At 44.8% G+C, this 25280-nt stretch overlaps 1 protein-coding gene across 1 annotated transcript; it reads left to right on the forward strand.

The window, feature by feature from the left end:
- Positions 1-5521: 5521 nt before the first annotated feature.
- LOC109778929 (wall-associated receptor kinase 2-like) lies at positions 5522-10081 on the forward strand. Its single transcript, XM_073500563.1, has 6 exons — positions 5522-5600; positions 5654-5740; positions 6953-7909; positions 8530-8694; positions 9151-9546; positions 9738-10081. Exons 1-6 carry the CDS (start codon positions 5522-5524, stop codon positions 9992-9994), a joined length of 1941 nt encoding a protein of 646 aa, XP_073356664.1. The 3' UTR covers positions 9995-10081.
- Positions 10082-25280: the final 15199 nt, after the last annotated feature.

Here is a 25280-nt window from a genome sequence, read left to right on the forward strand (position 1 = left end):
AAGGTTCGACCGATAAAGATCTTCGTGGAATATGTAGGAACCAATATGGGCATCCAGGTCTCGCAATTGGTTATTTACCGGAGAAGCGTCTCGGTCATGCCTACATCATTCTCGAATACTGCACACTTAATCATCGTTGACGATATATTATTATATGAGTTATGTATGTTGGTGACCTAATGTTCTTCGGAGTCCCGGATAAGATCACGGACATGACTAGGAGCTCCAGAATGATCTGGAGGTAAAGATTCATATATTGGATGATATGGTTAGGCTAAGGGGTAAGGCCAACGGGGCTTTAGGTCGGTGCAAAAGGAAGTTTTGCGGAGGTCAGAAGCCAAAAGCCGGAGACTCTGGCGTCTGGCCCTGGGCCAGGCGCCGAGGACCATAGCGTCTGGGCCTAACGCCAAGGATTGTGGCGTTTGGTCCTGGACTCCGAGTGGGATTTTTGCCTTTCGGGCAAAATCGACTTTGAGGAGGCTTTTACTCCAAGTTTCGACCCCAGGGCTCAACATATAAACAGACGGGCATGGATAGCATACGAGACACATCAAGATACACAAAACCGTGTGCCGGCAACCCCGTCCCTATAGTTTATCCTCCGTCGTAGTTTCCGTAGTGCTTGGCGAAGCCCTGCGGAGATTGTTCTTCACCAACACCATCACCACGTCGTCGTGCTGCCGGAACTCATCCAGTACTTCGCCCCTCTTGCTGGATCAAGAAGGCAAGGACGTCAACGAGCTGAACGTGTGCTGAACGCGAAGGTGCAATACGTTTGATACTTGATCAGGACGGAACGTGAAGGTGTACGACTACATCAACCGCGTTGATAAAATGCTTCCGCTTAGTGATATTCAAGGGTATGAAGATGCTCTCCCCTTTCGTAGCTATACATCTCCATGGATAGATCTTGCGTGTGCGTAGAATTTTTTTGAAATTTCATGTAACGTTCCCCAACATCATGATCATCTCCAAATAATTTGGAGGGGCCCAATATTAATAGTCACCTTTGGAAGCCCTATAACAAAGTTTGGGATGAAGAGAAAATTAGTGCATACTTTGATGATTCCATTAAGAATAATATATTGAATAAACCTGTTGTCAATGCCAATCTAGATTATACCATGTGTAGCACTCACACTCGTAATGCAGATTGTACAACAAAAAGTGCATACAAAACTCTTCTTGAGGAAATTCAAGATTGCTCTTTGACAAGAGAATCTCTTTTTTGGATCAAGGAGTTGCTATCCCGAACCAGGTTTGAAAAAGCAAAACCATGATCCCTAGGGTCATTTTTTTTTGCTTGGAAGCTAATTAGGCAGGTTGCAGCTACATGATTAAGAGTTTCCAGGTAATCCAAACATATCAAGAAAGATTGTTGTAGGTGTGGTCAAGTAGATTCAGATTTGCACATTTTCTTTGAATGTAGTTTTTCTAGACCAATTTGGTTCACCTTTGGTTCCAAATTTGATATGCTACATTCTAATCTATATCTTGCCAATGTCATTCAAATGATCTTGACCACATATCACTTAGAACTAAAGGTAGACAATATTTTCACACTTCTATCGAATATATGTAAAGCAGAAATGATCTTCTCTTCAATAAAAAAATTAGAGTGCAACGGAGGTTATCCATGCCACAAAAGCAATCCTTAATGAAGGTTCAATGGGGAGAAATAGGATGGAAATAAGCCCCCTTCAAACCGGCGAGCTCACCAGAGGGCGACGCCGGGGGAGCACCAATAATAGAGGAGGCCGATGATGTGCCTGCCCAACCGTCCTTGTCGGCCCATGATGACAACACTGTGGGCGAGGTACGTTCTCACTACACTGACATGGTGTTGGGCGAGGAGGAGGTGTTGCTTGACTCCAACCACTCCATCCGTAAAATCCACCGCGATCGATGGTGCTACCGCCTCCGCCAGGCAGAATTAGAAGCCGCCTTGAATGAAATCAATGAGGCGGCAAATGAAGTTTACGAGCCCAACGACTACGAGAATGAGGAGGTTGGCAGCTGTGTGACGGCCGCGGCATGGCGCCATGACAACGATGTCGACATGTCCTCCGAGGCCACCGGCAGCGTGGTAGAGTAGAGCATGGGAGGGCACCGACACTCGGGTCTGGGGAAGGCCACCACTCTTCCCCTCCCACAGAAGCTAAGCTTGGCGGGCTCGCAAGCTACAGAGGCGGAGCTGGGGCTTTAGTTTCTGGGGCTCATTGCCAGCCAGACATGGGGAACGGGCACCGGCGGTCATTTAGAGTAGGTTAGAGTATGGTTTAGTTAAAATAACATCCGTATATAATTAATATGCTCTTGTTTATATGAAAATCATTCGGTTTGGACGAAATATGTCCAAAATGAAAATGTTTTCTTTTGGTTTATATGAAAATCAGCCGGTTTGTATGAATTTCGTCTGGTGCGTTGAGATGAGATTTGAAATGTATACGGATATCTTTGGATGGCCTGCTCCCGTGTCCATGTCTGTGGACTGGTCCCCACCAATCCACGGACAAATGCGGTGTCTGTTTTGCGGGTTGGTATTGGAGATGTCCTTACCCCTAAAAATAGTTCTTTTCTTCTCTTGTCTCAACAAAATTTCTTTTCTTCTCGATCCGATAATGTAAGTTGTGTTCGCATTTTTCTTCATGCAGTTTAACATTTGCATACACCCTCAGGAAAAAGAAACTTTGTTGAATTTGTATCTTTTTTTAATATTTCATCATGGCTATTATCATTCCAGCTAAACGGAGTAGCTTCACAACAGTCGTGTGCATATATTTAACTTCACGTACGTGTATATAGGGTGCTGAAATGTGTACTGCCTTCACGATTCTACAAAGTTGGGGTATGGATGTGTAGCCAGACAAACGATTCCGATGGTGATTCCAAGTTGGGTTATGGTTATGGATGTTCATGTGTAACCTTGGAAATATAGAAGTTGTGCACTAATTGTATGTCGAGAAGTCTTGGATGCCCTTTCCATCTCCATTGGTGGACACAGATAGATGTCTCCTCGTGCTCCTTATAAACATCATGTCAAGAGCAGGGAGCCTATCACAGACAATATACATGAGCATCACGCGTAAAACATGTATCATTAACTAGGCAATACTAGGTATATATATATATGTGCCACATGCCGTCAGTCCTTCCTAGATGCCAACAATGGAGCCAATAATACGCGGTGACAGCTGATTTATATAAGATAAACCAGTCAATACAGCTTCTAGCAAGTAGATGCTGACTCATCTTGCGTTATTTTTTATGCAACAGAAGCAAGTTGTTATTTTTTTGTTCGACAAGTTATACTAGATTCTTTTGCCAATCCAAGTTGTTTATTTGAGTTAGACTCTGTAGAATAGCATATTTCCACACAAGAAAAACTGCAGAATACCATACCAAGTCTTGGTATCCTGTATGGTGTCATAGTGCATATGCCGACTTGTCTTCGTTCAGTTTTTGTGGCAATTGGTATGCGAGTTTCTCCTATTTGCATTTATTAGAGATGCGTATACGTAAGCAAACCTTGATATTTCTTTTCATAGAGACTTATTATGGCATCACCTGTCTCGTGCAATGAATTGCTCACACGTCTAGAGCCTATTCAACTGTCAAACAAACCGAATGAGTTTCGATGGAACTTGCATCTGAATGGCAGATTTTCTGTCAAGTCTTGATATGAGGAGCTTTCCCATAGTGATGTTCCTGTTGACAATAAAAACAATTGGAAGTTTAAACTACCTCTTCGATTGACGTATTCCTTTGGTTACTATAAACCGATGTGTGATCTTTACTAGAGATAACCCGGTGCGCCAAAATGACAAACCTATTGAACACGTGTTTTGAGTGTAAGCTTTCTCCTTGGGAGTAGACCATGGTTCAAGTAGCTTCAAAGCATTACCCCACATAGTGCATGTAATATGTTCGGTAATTGGTTGCGAGCTATCGACAAATAACTCTTTGCATATATTCTTGTGGGGACGACAACATTATGGTATGCTCTATAGCTTACCAAGAATTATGTGGTTTTTATGAAAACAAATGTGTTTCATATTCTATTAGTATTATTCATGCATTACATGATCACTCTGTAATTGGTCGATCCTGCAGAGGCCAAGGAAAGAGACATTTTTAAATGGCATCTACCCACCTAGAGGATCAACCAATAAGTTTTTGTCCCATCATTGATGGCCAGATAAAACTTGGATTGGGACCATTGCATCTTAAGCCGGACTTCCTTAATTTTGATGTAAAACAATGTTTTCTTCTTGGTTTTGTTGGCTGTGTGCATCGCATTAAGCAGAGGCCGAATATTTGCTCACTAGGGTTGTATGGCCTCGACATATTGGTTGAATGAAAATGTTATTTACTGAATACACGTAAGCATGCCATCACCCGCATGCGTAACATCGGAGTCATGCCTTGTTGTCCACTGGTACGTTCTTTATCACTAAAAGAATAATCCACCTCAATCATGCGTTCTCATTCATTTGTCATGTTGTACTGCATCAACCTGCATTTCTAGGAGACACGACATAAGTATATCCAGTACATCGTTCGAAGTACTATCGTTGTATAATATATTCACATCCCATGAAGCACCACTTCTCCACCCACCCCTTGCTGCGCTGGCGTTTACTTTTGCAGCCACCATCGTTAGAAGGGTGTGTCTAGGTCTCAGTCATCAAGTCTCAGTCAAGTGATATAGTATGTAAGAAGAAAAAAACTGAAAATTATTTTTTTGTACGAATCTCCATGCAAGATCAAAGAAATATAGTATCAACTGAGACATAACGAAGTCTCAGTCGACTGAGACTTAGCAAAACTGTTGGTAGAAACCGCCGTAGTGCACCTAAACTTGTGGACCCCCCCCCCCCCCCCCCCTACAGCACTTGAGATGAAATAAGAAAGTAAAACGAAAGGCAACCACACTACTAGCTCTTTGCCGGCCTAACAATTTGAGCGTTTATTTATGTGTAGCCTCTAGTCAAACTCCTAACTGAAATAAATACAATATCTTATTTAGCAAATACACTCATTATTCTCTAAGAATATTTTTCCTGCCCCAAGTATGGATCTTGATACTGCTCACCATGGTCACACTCCCGTCCTACGAGGCATGAATAGAGCCGCAGCCTACAACTTCATCATTGACAAGTTTAAGGCTAAACTCAACTGCAGGCTGGCTCACTCTTATCCCGAAACAGGTTTGGAAAAGCAAAACCATGACCCCTAGGGTCAATTTTTTTGCTTGGAACATAATTAAAAGCTACATGATTAAGAGCTTGCAGGTACTCCAAACAGTTGTGGTCAAACAGAATCAGATTTGCACCTGTTCTTTGAATGTAGTTTTTCTAGACCAATTTGGTTCACCTTTGGATCCAAATTTCATAGTTAAATTCCAATCTATATCTATCTTGACCACATAGCACTGAGAACTAAAGGTAGACACTATTTTCACAATTCTAGCGAATATATCGAAAGCAGAAATGATAATCTCATCAATAAAAAAATAGAGATGGAGGTTATCCATGCCGCAAAAGCAATGCTTAATGAAGGTTCAGTGGAGGAGAAAGATGAAGGAAATAATCCCCCTGGTGATAACTACTCCAATTCTTCTGCAATTACAATCTTGGATATCAACTTGCAGGTCTCTTAGTCTATGTTGATGCCAAATACAACCCTGTGGTGGCAACTGATGAAGCATCTGTTGGAGAGTTTCTGAGAAATGAACAAAGTGTACACCAATTTCCATACAAGCAACATCTGCGAATGTCCACTATGTTTTGCAGACAGAAGCACTGGGATTACTTCTTGCAGCAACAATCGCTAGGGCTTTAGATTGGAACAACGTATCCTTTCTCTCTGATTGCAGGACCTTGCTGGAAGCAACTGAAACCAAGATTTAGGACAACATCCAGGTCATTGGAAGATCAGACCGGTGCTAGCAGAATTCTTCAATCTTACTACTGATCTCTCTAAATGCTGGATACAACACATTCCCAGACTCAAGAATCTTATAGCTCATACACTTGCAAAAGGGGCTTCCTGTAGTAGATCCTCTTCTAAATGCCATTTCTTATGCAAGAGAGCATCCAAATGTAATTCTAAAATGGCTTTGGAGGCCATTTCTTCCCCATGGGGAATCTGCTGTCTCTACACTGCCTTGGTTGCTAATGGATAATATTTAGCCCTCTTTCTGCGCCTTTGTTTGCCCAAAATAACTCTGTACTCCTTCCGATCCATATTAATTGATGGACGCTTAGTATAACTGTGTATTAAAATTATACTAAGTGTGCGTCAATTAATATGGCTCAGAGGGAGCAATTCTTTTGGCGGCGGCCATGTAGGACTCCTCCTAAACGCTTTCCGGATCAATCACCATATTCAAAAAAGTTTCTTCGATTTGGCAGTCTAATTAATATGATTAATGGCAGTCTAATTGATTGAACTAATTAGTGCATCATTTTCTGAAACTGTTCATTGACACACTCAAAAAATTTTATTTTATTTTTCACAAAAAAGAGTGTATTTATGAACTCATAATAATATATTATACTTGTCTAAAATCTGGTTGGACTTGCCAACATCGGTGTATGAGTGGTGGTTCCTTCTTGAACGCGTTACCTTGGAGCCTTGCGTCCTTTGTCTGCTAATATGTCATTGTAGTTTGGTGGTTTGATTTGGAGATACTGTCACGAGGCTTGTCCTGTGTGTATGACCTCAAGTTTTTTGCCCCTGTATGTAAGGCAATTTATTTGGCATTATCTATAACTAACACTATAATATATGGTTGTGGATGCACAGGAAAAGAGGGTGTTCTCTCCTCTTTTTAAAAAGATATTAAACTAAAGGGGATACCGAACTACTCCCTCTGTAAAGAAATATAATAGTGTTTAGATCACTAGTTTACATAACTAAGGTAGTGATCTCTTATGGCTCGGCGCAGTACCTGTAGTACTATTATGGCTCGGCGCAGTGCTTGCCGCAAGGTTCCCACTGTTGGGAGCAGCATCGCCACAACCTAGCAGCCAGTGCCAAAGAAAATGCGGCAGCGTAGACATCCCTTACCCATTCGGCATCGTCCATTCACCCGACGACGACGACGGCCACTGCGCCATGAACGGCTTCGGCCTGACCTGCAACGACACCGGCATTGATGATGGTGGTCGCCACAGGCCATTTTATGACGACGTGGAGGTTGTCGGCGTCTCGCTGCAGCAAGGTCAGGCCCGGATGCTGAATGATATCTTCTATTATTGCTACAACACCACCACTCGGGAGATGGACTCTTCAGGTTCATCCTTCAGGTGGCTGGACTTCGCGGGCACACCCTTCAGGTTCTCTGACATCACCAACAAGTTCACGGTCATTGGTTGCGAAACGCTGGCATACATCAACGGCCATGACGGCCGCAACGGCGATGATGGCGATTACGGCGGCAAGTACATGAGCGGGTGCGTGGCCATGTGCCGGGGAGACGATGTGAGGTCGACCCTGAGCAACGGCTCCTGCTCCGGGATAGGGTGCTGCCAGACCGCCATCCCCGGGGGGCTGCAGTACTACCACGTGGAGTTCGACTCTGCCTTTAACACGACGGAGATCCACAACGTCAGCAGCTGCAGCTACGCGGTGCTCATGGACTCGTCCAACTTCACCTTCTCGACCACCTATGTGACCTCGCCGGCGTTCACTAACAACTACGGCGGCCAGGCGCCGTTCGTCATGGATTGGTCTATCGGGAATGAGACGTGCGACGTAGCCCGTAAGAAACCTGGGTCCTACGCGTGTGTCAGCGACAACAGCGACTGCTTCAACTCGCTCAATGGACCAGGCTACATCTGCAACTGCTCCAAAGGCTTCGATGGTAATCCTTACCTGCGAGATCCCGAGCACGGATGCAAAGGTACGTAAACCAGAGCCTGCAATCCTTATCCATATGCATGCATGCATGCATGTTCCATCATTAATCCAGAGCCTGCAATCTACTCCCTCCGAAATACTTGTGGTTGGGGAAACTAGTACAAGTTCCCCTAACTACAAGTGTTTCGTTACAGAGGTAGTATACCAAAAAAGATTAATTTCATTAGCAAGCAAGATTAACTTAGTGGAAGGACCTTAAATTTGGTAAAATATAATTGTCATCTCGCAAAAATATGATGCACTTCCTTTAATTTTTTTTCTTTCAACTGCAAATCGTAGAACAATTGTTCTACACTATTTTCCAATTAATCAGTCAACAACATACACTATTTACAACGAGAAAAGAAACAGCAAAGAAATAAAGTGAAAGTTGGGCTCAACCAATTCTCCTTTTCTTGGGAACATGTGATTATCTAGTGGATCTAGTTCTCAAACTGTTAGAGTCATAGATGTGCGCTCATCCATCCTTTCAAGGTATTCAAATGCTTTGCTTTTATTCTGTGTTCCAACGCTTGCTTTAAACTAGATGAAATGGTAGTTGAAAACATGTTGGAGAAACTGTCATTACCCATTCGTTAAAATCCCCAACTGTTAATTCTTCAGACATTGATGAATGCAAGCTCCCCCAACTGTATCACTGCACAAATGGCGGGGTCTGCAGAAACAGGCTGGGAGGCTATGACTGTCCATGCAAATTTAGATGGAAAGGCGACGCCAAAGCGGGAACTTGCATAGATCATTTCCCTCTAGCAGCAAAGGTTGTAGTCGGTAAGTACTCTACTACAGCCCATTGTGGGTGTTTTTGTTGATAGCTCATAGTGCAATGAACATTAGTACACAGCACGCTGGGTGAGATCTGTTCGAGTAAAATCTATAAACACATGTATGACAAACCGACTGCTTGTACATCTCTTCATGGATGCAAGACATATGATTGCTTCAAAGGATTTCAATCATTCAGTTGTATATACTGCTTAATTTCTATAAATGGCCTGGCTGTAATCTATGACCTACATGATTTCCTTGTCTTTTAAAAGCTCAATTTCCTTGAAGTTGTTCTAAGGATTTAGATTCCTTTTTCTTCTTGTAATTCTAGTGGTAATTTGTTTTAGATTCCGAGTACATGAGCAAAAGAAACTATTAACTTTTTATACGAAATATTTCTGCTAGAATAGTAACTACGATTTTAATGATATAAAGTAAGTTTGTTTTATCTCCATCTAGGTACAATTGTTGGCATTCTTATCATGGTGATTATAACGTTTCTTGTTATTCTTCACAAAGAGAAAAAGAAGATGGCAGAATTCTTCAAAAAGAACGGCGGCCCTACATTAGAGAAGGCAACAAGCATTAAAATTTTCAAAACGGAGGACCTCAAGTCATTTCTAAAGAAAAACAAGTTAATTGGAAGTGGTTCCTTTGGTAAAGTTTACAAGGGCCTTCTTGAAAATAAACTAGTTGCAATAAAGAAGCCGATTAATGGTAGCGTGCGAGAGAATGAACAATTTGCAAATGAAGTCATCATCCAATCTCAAGTCATCCACAAGAACATTGTTAGGCTCATTGGTTGTTGCCCTGAAGTTGAAGCCCCCCTTCTGGTCTATGAGTTTATCTCCCAAGGTAGCCTCCATGACATTCTTCACAGCAACAATAACAAGGTGCTCTCAACTTGGATGCACGTTTAAGAATTGCTGCACATTCAGCGGATGGTCTAGCTTATATGCACTCACAAGCAAACACTAGAATTCTACACGGTGATGTCAAACCAGCAAATATACTCTTGGATGAGAACTTTGCACCCAACATTTCAGACTTTGGCATATCTAGGTTGCTTGCAATAGACAAACAACACACTGCATCAATCATCGGCGACCTGAATTATATGGATCCAGTATATTTACAAGAAGGCCTACTCACCGAGAAAAGTGATGTCTACAGTTTCGGAGTTGTGATCGTGGAGCTTATTAGCAGGAGGAAGGCCATACATTCTGATAATAATAGCTTGGTGAAGTGTTTCCTTGAAGCCCATAAGGAACATATGAAAGCGACGGAGTTTTTTGACAAGTAAATTGCAATTGCAGAAGATTTAGAGCTTCTTCATAGTCTAGCAGGTATGGCCGTGCAATTCCTTAGCCTTGATGTAGATCAAAGATCCACGATGATGGAGGTAGCTGCGCAGCTACACAAACTGAGTCGATCTCGTAAGGTGTAAGATGTTTGTCACTAAGCTACATTTGACAAAGCCCTCCTTTGGTTCCGTGAAAAAATTGTAGCTGCGCTTCTATGGTGGTCGAATGCTCGGACGCTGCATTTGTAATTGTGATTCTAAGGTTTTGTAACCATATGTGTCAAAGCACTAAATTTTTAGCAAATATGTAACCGTGCAAAACTATTGGCTGCAAACAACATTTTATTTCAAAAGAGAGTGCAATAAACAGATCCAAACTTTGCACACACATCTTCTTTAAAAACTTGTAACCATATGTGCCAAACTGCGATGTTGTTCTGTAGATATTATACGCCCAGTGGACTTGGTCACGACTTGTCTAATCAAGAGATGCTGTCTTTGTATGATTGAGATTATATGCATGCATCATCTTCTACTAAAGTGCAGGAGCTTGATGTGTAGACTTGGGTCGTCGGTCTTGGCACATGCAGCAACACCACTTCAACTTGTGCTGCAGCGTACGCAGTGGATTGGAGTGTCCTCGAGATACCATTCATGCACCTGTCGTCTTCCTCGAAGATACTAATGAACTTTGACTTGACCTGGCCTCGTCGAGGGTATCTTCATTAAGCAACATGTTGATGGCTTTTACAAAATGATTAATTTTTTGCCGACATGGAGACCTTGTGACGGTCTTTGCGCGTTTTCCTCGTCGTTTCCTTTCTTGCCGTTGCGCTTGCTATCCTTCTGCTCCCCACGCAAGTTAATTAACATTACGTCCATTGAATTTGCAAAGCTTGTCTGTTTTGACTGCAATCAAGTTGGCCAGTGGTCATATATAATGCTGCAGTTCTTTGGCATTGTTTCATTCATCCCTAGCTAGTTTGTTAGAAGGGATAGAGAGGAGTTGGTGGAATCGATGTTTATTTCTTGATCTTTGTGGGCATATATATAAGAGTACATGATCTTTTTAAAGTACAAGGCAAACCACAATACTTCCTAGTCTATCGTATGTTTCCAATCTAATCATGATAATCAACATCCCCCCGCCACCCCCCCCCCGGCACACACACACACACACAAAGTTGTAACAGTCGATGCATCACGGAAGTTGTGGCTGGAGTGGAAACCGACGAGGTTTGTCAATCAAGGCGGTAGCCATTTGTGCCGATGTCGATGTAGACGAGACCGTAGGGTGGTGTGCCCGTGGTCGAGAGAGCCATGCGAAGAAGGCCGTGGTCGGTGTCGATTCGGGGTGGCCGGTGTCGAGGAAGACGCCATGGAGCCGCGGCCGCAAGGAGGCACTGAGTTAGTCATGAGCGCAGTGGTGTCGAAGTAGTAGCCGTGCGGCATGTGGAGGGGTGGGCGGGGCTGTCGGGCAGCTGGCGAGGTGGGACTGGCGTGCATGGGGGCGTCACATCAGGTGGATTTGGTGGGTCTCGGTACGAGGTAGGTAGCGACCTGGGCACATAATCTAGTGTGTCAGGCAGGAGGATGCGGGCAGGATTTTCTGCGGGTAGAGGAGATGGGACCCATGGTGTGGTGGGTGCGTAAGGAAAAATGCTCTCGTCAAAAAGAACGTGACGGGAGACTATGACCCGATGTGTGGTGAGGTCGTAGCATCTGTAGCCTTTGTGCTGAAATGGGTAACCTAGAAAAACGCAACACGTGGATCGTGGGGAGAGCTTGTGGGGGGAAGTGGCATATAGATTGGGAAAGCAAAGTCACCCAAACACAAGGAGGTGGTCATAAGTGGGGTGAATACCATGAAGCATGTAGTATGGAGTTTGACAATGGATGGCATGGGAGGGACGGCAGTTAAGGAGGTCGGAGGCTGTGTGAAGGGTTTCGACCAAAAAGGGTGGGGTTAAGTTGGCTTGTAGGAGAAGAGTGCGGACAATATCATTAGTGGTGCGGATTAAGCGTTCAGCCTTGCAATTTTGGGGCGATGTGTGAGGACATGAAAACCGGTAGGTAATGCCGTTTGTGGAGAAAAAGGACCACGAGGTAGAGTTGATGAACTCGCCGCTGTTGTCGCATTGCACAACCTTGATGATTACATTGTATTGGGTACGAACAAAAGACAAAAAGCGAAGAAGAGTGGTGGAGGTGACCGACTTGTTGCGGAGGGGAAATGACCAAGAAAAGTGGGTGTAGTCATCAAGTATAACCAAATAATATTGATAGCCAGAGAAGCTTACAACGGGGCTTGTCCATAAATCACAATCAATGAGCTCAAAAGGAGCATAGGTACAGCTACTAGAAGAAGGAGAAGGAAGACACGGCTGACGTCCTAATTGGCAGGCAGTACATGGGGTATGCGCAAGTTTATTACATGAAGGAAGAAAGTCATGGGCAGCTAACGAAGACATAATTGGAGGACTTGGGTAGACGAGCTGACAGTGCCACACGTCGGCGGTGGAGACGTTAGCCGGAGCTAGCGGCGATCATGATTACCCTCCTGGTGCGATCGACGATTCTTCAAAAGAAAGCCAAAGGGATAAAATTTAATAGAGCATGAGTTATCTTTGGTGAATTGGCGTACAGAGATAAGACTCGTGATGACATTATGGGAAAAGGGAACATCGCGACGATGATTGTTGTGGGGAGGGAGAGTGGTGGAACCAGTGGCATGAATAGGTAGGTGGGTGCCATTGCCAACAACAATGCTAGAGAACGGATGCTTTAAAGAAAATTCGAGAGGGTGAGTTACCAGGGTTGTCGGTGACGTGGGAGGCAGCGCCGCTGTCGAGATTGTAGGGGAACGCAGCAGAAAACAAAAAAATTTCGACCTACGCACCAGCCCAGGACCACTATGGAGACTGCATACATGGTTTGATCTTTTTCGTTACCGACTCGTAGCGCAGCGGGAAGTAGAGTCGATGACGATCGGCGGTGCAGATCCCCGCAGCTAGGATTTGCAACCTCCCAACCGCGAGGATGTATACCCTCATCTGCTCCTCAGACAGCCCTCCGGGAGGCGGTCGAACAGCCCCCCGGACGGTGTCGCGGACAGCCCTTCGGGAGGACCTTCGAAACTCGAACGGTCACTCGGACAGCCCTTCGGGAGGACCTTCGAAACTCGGACGGTCACACGGACAGCCCTTCGGGAGGCACTCACGAACTAAGACCGAAACTACGATCTCTCTACAGAGTTGCACACATACGGTGTCATCTATCCGGCAGGGCTTCGCCGTCCGGAACTAGTTCCTGCCGGAACCCAGACAGCCTTACGGCTCTACGAAACTCTTTTCGTGGGAGGGAGAGAAGAAGCCAGATAATGCATGGCATGTGTATGAGAGCAAGGGATGAGTGTGGAGGGCTTCCCCTCCACCTCTATTTATAGGAAATCCCAAGGGGGTAGGGTAGTGTCACAAAAAACCCAAAATGCACATGAATGAAGTCCTTCCACAAGGACCTAGGAGTGAAACCAAGGAACAAGAGGGTCCCCAAGGGGGGATACCCCATGTGGCCGGCCACACCCCCATGAGGGGCCCAAAAAATGGCTCCTATCCATCCATGTCATCCCCAAGATCTTTTGGAGCAAAGCCCCAAAAGGTGGCTTTCCATAAAGTAACCATAAAGCTGATTTTCACTATTCACGACGACATTTTTCAGCGTCTGATCGAACTGAAAATATTTATGTGGGCTAAGAACATTTCCAGTACCCACTAAAATGATTTTCAACGCGTTCCGAAACAATTCCGGTTTTAGTGATTTTCATCTGCGAAACGCATCTGAAGTGGCTCCGGCAGCTCCGGAACATTTCCGGTTTTTATCTCAGAAAATTCCAAAAAGCTTCCAGAATGATTCTGGCATCCTCCAAGAATTATCAGGCATGTGCCGAAACCAATTTGACTTAATGGTGTATCCCGAAACAACTTTTCGGTATCATCGAAACTTATCCGATGACCTCTCTCTGCGGTACGATTCCGCTGTCCGAAACTTTTCGGTGTCCGAAACTTTTTCGGTGATTTTCTCTCAGACTCCCTGTCTAGTATTCAGCAGATAGATGACCCTTAAGCGTGTGACCCTATAGGTTCGGTGAAGTATAGACATGACCCGGAACCCCTTCCGATCAATGATCAACATCGGAGCCGTGGACACCCATATTGACCCCTATACCCACACGAATAAATATTCGAGTGAACCTCCAGTTGCCGTGTGCTATTCCTGTTGCTTCGCGATATGTTACAAATACCCGAGGTGAGACATGTTGGCATTCCCGTGGATCAACAACTTGTCCACTATGCTAGTTACCTCGTTACCGGTATTGTTCTTTTTTCTCGTTATCGTGTTCCGGCATCCCCGTGATCAAATCACAAAGTGTCTGGCCAGACGATGATGGATACCGTAACACCGAGAGGGCCCAGAGATATCTCTCCATCGTCGGAGGAGCAAATCCCAATCTTGAGCTATCAAGTTACTTGACACACTTTTCCATGAACCCGTAAGCCGCCGTAATAGCCACCCATTTACGGATGACGTTTAACAAACCCCAAAGTTCATGAAGCAAGCATGAAGAAACTCGATACTCTCATGGTCTAAGGAATCATGCAAACGTTAACCATCTCTGTGTTATGTACCAATAAACTTGTGACGAATGAATCTCATAGCATAACATCAATCCGGGTCGATTCAACACAAATGTTCTCTTAACATTGTGCCCTCAAGGTTGCTGACATAGACATGCCCATGATCAGGAAAACATAACCATCATGCAACACTTGAGCTAGTCTTAGAGGCCAGACTAGGAATACATTTTACCGTTTATTATTCCACACGTGCATATGAGTCTTCCTCCGAGCCTCGTGGTTATTGCAGACTCGAGAACCATAGCAGTTATAGCATGGAACATAAACATAATTATGAACTCGGAGATAAATAATATCATTTATTATTGCCTCTAGGGCATATCTCCTACAGAGATACCACTCGAAGGGAGCGGAGCCACTGTTGGGCGAAGCCGGAAGCACTGTAGGCGGCCTGGAGCATGACGAGGTGGTCCGACGACGGCTGCTGTGGAGGAGGGGGCGCGGTGAAGCCAGAGAGCTGCATCGGGTACGCCTGGGCGTGCGAGCCGGGCCGAGGGCTGAGCACACCGGCGGAGTTCGGGGGTACCAAGCCGGGCTGCGCGTTGGGCAAAGCCATGCCATCCCCATGTAGGGGTTGTACGACATCGGACGATGGTTGTCACATCCGCCCTGACTGCAAAGTCAGATCCTCGACCACGGCCGCGCCCGCGGCCGCCGCTATCACGTGCATATGAGTCTTCCTCCGAGCCTCGTGGTTATTGCAGACTCGAGAACCATAGCAGTTATAGCATGGAACATGAACATAATTATGAACTCGGAGATAAATAATATCATTTATTATTGCCTCTAGGGCATATCTCCTACAGACTCCCACTTGCACTAGAGTCAATAATCTAGCTTATGCTAATGCACTTCACACCTGTGGCACACCGGTGTAACTGTGCTTCGCTTGTGGTATAGCCTGATGTCCAACGGATCTGATGACTTCAGTTCCATGTGTATCTTTGCATGTCCTCGCGTTTTCACGTTTTCACAAAATTCATATTTTGTGTGGACTTGGCTTTGTATGTATGTGAATCACAGGTCGAACCTGGATTCCTCAGACTGAGTTATGGAGCAACTACCTGCAGTAGTGTCCCATTGTCAAAAGCCATCTTGGAACTATACTAAGTTCATGAATGAACTATATGATTCAACATCTTCTTTGTCGCTTCTAAAGCGTCAACATACTTAGCCCTTGTTATAGAATTCTCCACAGTAACTAGTTTGAACAAATTCCAACTAACTGTGCCACACATTGTGTGTTACACAAAACCCTTAATTTAAATCGAAAATCGCATGGAGAAAAGATGAAGACTGTATCGATGTAACATTTTACAACGAACTCTTCATGATCTCTGCTTGCGAGAAAACCATGTCATCAGTACTTACTCTAGTAATCTGTGACATCTTTCACTGTTGTCCCATGATCAGTAATTTGATCACTTTGGAATCCATACTCGCAACACCTTGGGAGTATCGGACATATCTGGTTGTTTTACATACCATGGAATACATGATTAATCCAAACACAAAAGTGTGTGGAATCTACATCATGTATTTTACCCATCAGTGTTTTGGGACACCGAGTCTTGCAAAAACTCTTTCCATGTGACTTTGGCAAGAATCACTCCTTGGCGTTTTAAATGCTAAAAGGTTTTAGCATCTTGTCAATATGTATTCATTGCTTAGCCCCATAAGGTAAATCTATCTCCAAAGATCATCATGCCTAATATTGAGGCTATTTAGCCTAAGCACTTCATCGAAAAACTATTTTCAAATGAAGTCCTAATTCGTGTCAAGAAATTTATTTCCAATTACCAATGTGCCAAGCACATAAGGTTTTTAGAAATATTATTACGCTCCCACTTACTTTCTTGAATTACAAGCATCTTCGTTACCCATTGATGAAGTCAAAATCCCTTTGACCATTGCATCAAAACACGAAGATTCCAACTCCATTTTGCTCTCTTCTGTCCATTGCTGGAACTCTGAAGTTTGCATACCTACTAGCATCCTCTGGATCGACAAATTACTTTGGACTGTATCATATACAAGTCCTAGCTTTCATTTCCATCAGATGGAAATCCTTTTATCATCCATGTTTCATATCTCATGATTGAAATATGTATTAATTGCTAGTTCAACCCGAACCGACTTTAAGCATCGCTACGATGAAAACAACCTCATCGTAGTCAACTCTTGAACTTGTTATTTCAACAAGTCGAGCTTTATGGATAAAACATTTTGTCCGTATCAGTTTTAAGTTCCATAAATATTCTTTAGACTCTAAGTCTTCCGAAAGGTGTATCAAGGTTTTAATCTTGAATCACTTATATGGAAACTAACTCGGGTTGTATTGGCATTTAGCCAATTCCGGAGTCAGGGCCCATCAACGCTTCCTTGTGTATCGTAGGTATAATGTTGTCTAACAACAATATCTCGTTTGCGCACCTGAGAGGTTTGCATGAGCCTTGCCTACGTGGTTCAGCTGCAAGTTCGACCGAAGTTCATACATTTTATTGTAGAGACTTCTGTATCAGTCGCGATAGGAAACTCTGGAATTACTTCCAAGGTCTCGTTCCTTTCCGATGACGTAGATACTGTTTATCTCGTCGAGTTGCACTATTCTCCCACTCACCTTTTTGAAAGAACCATTCTCTTTAAAAGCACACCGTTTCGCGGCAAAACTATTTGCCTCGGTATAGTGAGGGAGGAATACCCAACATTTTGGTATAACCTACAAAGTAGCACTTGTCTGATTTGGAATAGGTTTGTAACCTTTTACACAAACCCCATATTCCAAATGTTTAAGAAAAGATATAACATGGTTGGGCGTACCATGCCATGGCTTCATTTCAACAGACCCGATGTACCTCTTTTCAGTGTAAAAGCCGCAGTCTCTAAAGCATCACTTTAAAAGGATAAAGGCAAATTTATTTATGTCATCTTTGACCTTACCATGTCATAAATGGTTTGATTACATCTCCATAGAATTTCCACTTGCAGTGGTGTTCCGGGAGGTGCAAGTTTATGAAACCCCTTTCACAACTCATCAGACATTCGCTAAACATGTAACTCAAATATTCCTTTGTGCAATCAAATTGCAGAAACATAATTTTCTTGTTACAATAACTTCTACTTCATTTTTGAGAACCTTTCGAATGATTTCAAAAGATCCAGACTTACGTCTCATCAAGTAAATATCCATATATCTACTTGAGTCATTTCTGAAGATAAATAAAATCCACCACTAACAACACTTATCGGACTACACACATCAAATGTATGATCACTAATAAGTTTGTTGTTCATTCCTTATGGCCTGTGAACGGTATTTTAGTCACTTCACTTTTCGGAGGAAAGTTGCAAGTGTCAGATGATTCAAAATCAAAAAGACTTCAAAATCCATCATAATGGAATTTTCCATGCGGATTTCTCCAATGTGACCAAATGTAGTGCCACACTTGTGTGGTATTCTTTTAGTCTTGCGACATTTAGCATCAGTGTTATGGATGTATCATATTACCCTCAATATTCATAACATATGTCCCATCGATGATGGAAGTATGGCCCTTATGTTATTCATAATACTTAACAACAATTGTTGTTTTTATGAACAACTCTTTTGCAACAAACATTGTGCAATGGGCTAGAGTGTATGAAACTCTAAAATAAATTATGAAAGTAAACCCAGAGGTATTGTATTATTATCAATATTCATAACATACATCTCATTCATAATGAAAGTATGGCCCTTGTGTTATTCATAACATCGAACATAAAAAGTTCTCTTATGAACAACCTTCTTGCAAGATACCTTATGCAATGGGATAGAGTTTGTAAAACCCTAAATGAATTATGAAAATAAATACAGACGGCAATACACCGATGGAAGGTATAGTAACATTTACTATGTTCCCTGTGTATACCTTAACCTCATTTCTAGCTAGTCTTTCAGGCCATAGTAGTTCTTACATCGAGTTGCAACAGAATGCAATCGAGCAGGCAATTTTGTGATGAACTCACAATACCCAAGAATTAGTGATTAACATGTTTAACCATAATTCGCAAGAACTATATCTTTGACCAGCCTTCTATACATCAAACTTATATGACATTCATACATGAGCTGGATATTCCAGTCTTCTTTCCTTTTGCCTTTATACTTCTAACAGTTTAACTTTTAGTATTTCTCCTACTCTCAGAAGAAGCACCCAACTTAAGAGTGGCATTAGCCCCGGACATCCTAAGCGTGTAAGTCGTACTAACACCCTTTGGACACTTCCTTTCTCTTTAAGTTGTTGTTTTATTCACCTTTCATTATATGACAGGCGTTCTTCTGGATCCCTTTCCCAACAGTCAAATGCATAGTAAACACTTTTACTAATACTTGCAAACAAACATTGCTTTGTTTGTATCTGAAAATAATTTTCAGTTCCATGAATATCATATAACTATCCCAACTTTCGAAGTTTGGGTTTCATGGAAGCAAACATATTCCACTTGACCGTAACAGAATTCTAGCTTTTGGATCGAAGGACGAGAGTCACATGATCCATAGCATTAGCGGGAGGATACGGAAAGCATGCGATAGGACAAAGTCCTTCTCGGCACTTTTGAGGACAATCCTCATATTACGTTACCAATCGTAAAGTTTTAACCAGATATTTAACAGCTATTCAATTTTAATAGAGAAGGTGGAAATGCGAGCCATTATTCTACAACTATTATGCAAGAAACACTTAGACAGTGTTCATAATTAATTGCACTGAGAATTAAACATGTTAATTCAACAGTGCGCTCCCACTCAAATCAATATCTCTCACAATTAATTTTGAGTGATACAAGATCCAGACTTCAATTCATCGCCATAGAATCATCATCTCATAACGGGAATTTTAATCGGTAGGCCAACTTGCCGATCATATCTCTATGTGACTCTTGCTCATCTTTCGATGCGTGTGTTCCGAGCTCAGGACGATCCTGCCATGAACGTCAAGACAACCAAGTGATCTTGCTGTGAGGTCTGACCTCACCCGCCTCACACTTCTCTAATCGTTCGTACCCATGCATCCATGGCGCACCCCGAAAAGATAGGTGCCGTGACGGTGCTACACTTGGGAGAACACTAACTACTTGATATTTTAAGTGAGAGATCACCCTAATAAAAGCGACTACCGCGCAATCAAGAAGGGTGCATCATAAGGGATAAACATCTTAGGCAATTCATAATAGCATGATATGGTATAGCCCTTTCTGACGGAGAAGTATTTCATTTCTTCGTCTTCGGCATTCGCGTCGGTGGTCACCTTCACGAAGATTGCCACCACCTTGTCGATGCACCAGATAATATCGCTATCTCTATAGCTAACAAAATAATGCATTACAACAAGGTTGACACGCAGGTCATTAAAATGCAATCATATGGCTCCAGCCATCATGCCGAATCATGACACGCAGGTCATGTTAATCAAATTACATCATATAGTCATCTCATACATAATCGAATTAGTATGAGCACTGCTATACCACATCACATGCACATCCTGCAAAACCAAGTTAGACGCCTCTAATCGGTTTATGCAAAAATTTATTTTACGTGGCTTCTAAGGTTTTGACTTAAACCGCAGCTACCAACGTTTTATCATCAAGTATGATTATTCAAGTTGCTAGATTAACATCTCGGGGTGTATGAAACCTGAGATAATTAAATCTCGAGCCCCATACTAAACTTCGTCATACGCATGACCCCCGTGCAGATCATATCTGCAATGCCCTTTCATCTGCGAATTTCATCTTTCTTTTGACTACGGCAGAACCCAAAGAACTGATAGCACTTCCATGATCAATCAGGATCCCGGATTGCCAGAACTTTGTCAAATTCCACCATGCTGTCTCGAGATTGAGCAAACGCAAATTCTAGGGAAGCAACAAGAACGTCGGGTAACAGATGTCATCTGTCACCCGCATAAATAATTTTCAGCACTAGATCTCATCTACTACCTAATTATATTATGCAATACCCATACATCTCCATGTATTCTAGATCGAAACCTGCATCTACGCATAGCACGGCTCTTGATGCCACTGTAGGGGAACGCAGCAGAAAACAAAAATTTTCCGACCTACGCACCAGCCCAGGACCACTATGGAAACTGCATACATGGTTTGATCTTTTTCGTAACCGACTCGTAGCGCAGCGGGAAGTAGAGTCGATGACGATCGGCGGTGCAGATCCCCGCAGCTAGGATTTGCAACCTCCCAACCGCGAGGATGTATACCCTCATCTGCTCCTCAGACAGCCCTCCAGGAGGCGGTCGAACAGCCCCCCGGACGGTGTCGCGGACAGCCCTTCGGGAGGACCTTCGAAACTCGAACGGTCACTCGGACAGCCCTTCGGGAGGACCTTCGAAACTCGGACGGTCACACGGACAGCCCTTCGGGAGGCACTCACGAACTAAGACCGAAACTACGATCTCTCTACAGAGTTGCACACATACGGTGTCATCTATCCGGCAGGGCTTCGCCGTCCGGAACTAGTTCCTGCCGGAACCCAGACAACCTTACGGCTCTACGAAACTCTTTTCGTGGGAGGGAGAGAAGAAGCCAGATAATGCATGGCATGTGTATGAGAGCAAGGGATGAGTGTGGAGGGCTGCCCCTCCACCTCTATTTATAGGAAATCCCAAGGGGGTAGGGTAGTTTCACAAAAAAACCCAAAATGTACATGAATGAAGTCCTTCCACAAGGACCTAGGAGTGAAACCAAGGAACAAGAGGGTCCCCAAGGGGGGATACCCCATGTGGCCGGCCACACCCCCATGAGGGGCCCAAAAAATGGCTCCTATCCATCCATGTCATCCCCAAGATCTTTTGGAGCAAAGCCCCAAAAGGTGGCTTTCCATAAAGTAACCATAAAGCTGATTTTCACTATTCACGACGACATTTTTCAGCGTCTGATCGAACTGAAAATATTTATGTGGGCTAAGAACATTTCCAGTACCCACTAAAATGATTTTCAACACGTTCCGAAACAATTCCGGTTTTAGTGATTTTCATCTGCGAAACGCATCTGAAGTGGCTGCGGCAGCTCCGGAACATTTCCGGTTTTTATCTCAGAAAATTCCAAAAAGCTTCCAGAATGATTCTGGCATCCTCCAAGAATTATCAGGCATGTGCCGAAACCAATTTGACTTAATGGTGTATCCCGAAACAACTTTTCGGTATCATCGAAACTTATCCGATGACCTCTCTCTGCGGTACGATTCCGCTGTCCGAAACTTTTCGGTGTCCGAAACTTTTTCGGTGATTTTCTCTCAGACTCCCTGTCTAGTATTCAGCAGATAGATGACCCTTAAGCGTGTGACCCTATAGGTTCGGTGAAGTATAGACATGACCCGGAACCCCTTCCGATCAATGATCAACATCGGAGCCGTGGACACCCATATTGACCCCTATACCCACACGAATAAATATTCGAGTGAACCTCCAGTTGCCGTGTGCTATTCCTGTTGCTTCGCGATATGTTACAAATACCCGAGGTGAGACATGTTGGCATTCCCGTGGATCAACAACTTGTCCACTATGCTAGTTACCTCGTTACCGGTATTGTTCTCTTTTCTCGTTATCGTGTTCCGGCATCCCCGTGATCAAATCACAAAGTGTCTGGCCAGACGATGATGGATACCGTAACACCGAGAGGGCCCAGAGATATCTCTCCATCGTCGGAGGAGCAAATCCCAATCTTGAGCTATCAAGTTACTTGACACACTTTTCCATGAACCCGTAAGCCGCCGTAATAGCCACCCATTTACGGATGACGTTTAACAAACCCCAAAGTTCATGAAGCAAGCATGAAGAAACTCGATACTCTCATGGTCTAAGGAATCATGCAAACGTTAACCATCTCTGTGTTATGTACCAATAAACTTGTGACGAATGAATCTCATAGCATAACATCAATCCGGGTCGATTCAACACAAATGTTCTCTTAACATTGTGCCCTCAAGGTTGCTGACGTAGACATGCCCATGATCAGGAAAACATAACCATCATGCAACACTTGAGCTAGTCTTAGAGGCCAGACTAGGAATACATTTTACCGTTTATTATTCCACACGTGCATATGAGTCTTCCTCCGAGCCTCGTGGTTATTGCAGACTCGAGAACCATAGCAGTTATAGCATGGAACATAAACATAATTATGAACTCGGAGATAAATAATATCATTTATTATTGCCTCTAGGGCATATCTCCTACAGAGATACCACTCGAAGGGAGCGGAGCCACTGTTGGGCGAAGCCGGAAGCACTGTAGGCGGCCTGGAGCATGGCGAGGTGGTCCGACGACGGCTGTTGTGGACGAGGGGGCGCGGTGAAGCCAGAGAGCTGCATCGGGTACGCCTGGGCGTGCGAGCCGGGCCGAGGGCTGAGCACACCGGCGGAGTTCGGGGGTACCAAGCCGGGCTGCGCGTTGGGCAAAGCCATGCCATCCCCATGTAGGGGTTGTACGACATCGGACGATGGTTGTCACATCCGCCCTGACTGCAAAGTCAGATCCTCGACCACGGCCGCGCCCGCGGCCGCCGCTATCACCGTCCTGGCGGTGGCCAGATCCGCAACCCTGCGTGGAGCCATTGCCGCGATCGGTGCCGCGGTCGACGCGGTCACCCTGACGAGCGCTGGAGGAGCCGCCGGGGCAGGCGGAAGAGCCGGAGGGGCCGCTGCTTCTGGTGACGGCGAGAACTGGAACGGGCTCGTCCACACGCTGATCGAGGTTCTCCTCAGCAAGCTTCAGGCACGAGAAGACCGTTTTGAATGGCGGCAGAGGCACGGTGTCCCCCAAGACGACGCAGATGGTGTCGAGCCGTTTGTCAATGCCGTGAAGGAACTGGGTGGTGAGTTCCACCTCATTGACGGCGTGGTCGATGCCGGCCAAGCCATCGGTGAGAAGTTTCATGCGGCGAGCATATTCGGCAACAGAGAGATCCCCTTGTTTGAGGTTGCGGTATTGTCGATTCAGCATCATATACCGAGCCGCACGATTCGCCAGGAAATAGTCGTGGATGCGGTTCCAGAGATCGAAGGTGGTGGTGGCCCCGACGACGTGGTCGACAAGGTTGTCGGCGAGGGTGGAGTAGATCCAAGGCACAAGGTGGGCGTCGAGCTTGCGCTGGAGTGCAGTTGGATGGGCAGGGAGGGGATGTTCGACGAACTGGGCGACGCCGTAGCAGATCAGGATGAGCAGGAAGAATGATTTCCACTTGTGGTAGTTGTGGTCGTCGCGGTTGCGAAGGAACTTGATGTGGTTCTGGATGCTGTCGCGGAAGATCGGGTGTTGGGAAGGGGCGGCAGCGAAGGGGAGCGGCGGTGCCGGAGAGGAGAACAAGGGGGCGATTTGGGAACCGGTGGATGGAGAGGAGCCGCTGTGGGACGTGGAAGAGGTCCCAAAGATGAAGGGGGGGGGGGCGAGGTGCTGGCGGCGGCAGTGGTGCCGGCGCTGGTGGCGGACGAGGAGAGGACCCCGGCGAGGTGGCCGAGCTGGTGGCCGGGGAGGTGGTGGTGGAGGTGCAGTGGTCGGCCTTGGGCGCCTAGAGTGTGATACCATGCAGAATGATAGAATGCTCTCTATATTGATTCCATCCATACTGGTTACAAGATATACAAGGAGGAGCCGGCCCGACAGAAGTGGCACGCAGGCCAGGGCGTGGCTCAGATCCTAAATACAAGGAGTACAAATACATACATACATACATCACACGTTAACAGTGTGTGTGTTACGTGTTTGTGCGCATGTGTGTGTGGCGTGGTGGTACAGCCACGTGAGCTAGCTAGGTAGGCTGTTAGCGATCTGTTGCGAGCGGGACGCAGCGTGCGTGTTGATCGCGTTGTGGGCGCGCGTGGCCGGGCATGCAGATCGTGTGCATGCAGGGGGCCGGGGTGAGCTGCGCCAGCCCCTGGTATAAGTCCTGTAGTCTGTTTGTTGGAGTTGTGCGGCAGTTTGAGCTGAGGTAAAAACAGGGCTGTACAAGCAGCCGTGGCATTTGTTGCTTCTTCTTCCTCCGTTCTAGCGAGAGAGTTAGTCTAGGGTTGATCCCAACAATATTGATGACTATCCTCCCCGTTGTTGCATCCTGGTGTGGAAAATGCGGCAGTGACTCGGTCAAACATTGGCGCAAAATCACAGGATATTTACATGGTTCATCATTCTTTTTCTATTGCCTCACTGAATTATTTGGAGGTCGACTGATTTGTTGCTATAATATATGTCGAAGGGACGAGAGATGCTATATCTGTGGTTCTGGACGTGGATTCAGAGGGATGAACTTCAAATGTCGTCGTCCGTCATCGTTTCAGTCGGACATTCAGTCTGGATCATCTTCGCAGCACGCGACAGGTTTGTACGCATCTTTGCCACTTGTTTCCAACAATTGGTATTTATGCCCCTTCACTCTCATCTCCCAGAAACTTTGCCCCCTTCTTGACGACATGAAAATAAATGATTAGATCCCAAACCTAGATGCAGACTTTTCCAGAGGCATGAACATTAATTCGTTGGCACTGGCTGGTGAATAGGAGAATGTCGATCAGCAACAACACAGAAAATTGACAA

Source organism: Aegilops tauschii, chromosome 6 (assembly GCF_002575655.3).
Source record: "Aegilops tauschii subsp. strangulata cultivar AL8/78 chromosome 6, Aet v6.0, whole genome shotgun sequence".
Classification (NCBI taxonomy): domain Eukaryota; kingdom Viridiplantae; phylum Streptophyta; class Magnoliopsida; order Poales; family Poaceae; genus Aegilops; species Aegilops tauschii.

Excerpts from the sequence above, each read along its gene's own strand:
- LOC109778929 (XM_073500563.1), top strand. The coding sequence starts at position 5,522 with ATGGAGGTTATCCATGCCGCAAAAGCAATGCTTAATGAAGGTTCAGTG. Across the intron at positions 5,741-6,952 it reads GTTTCTGAGAAATGAACAAA|TACCTGTAGTACTATTATGG; the intron begins GTGTACACCAAT and ends GGCTCGGCGCAG. Across the intron at positions 7,910-8,529 it reads TCCCGAGCACGGATGCAAAG|ACATTGATGAATGCAAGCTC; the intron begins GTACGTAAACCA and ends TTAATTCTTCAG.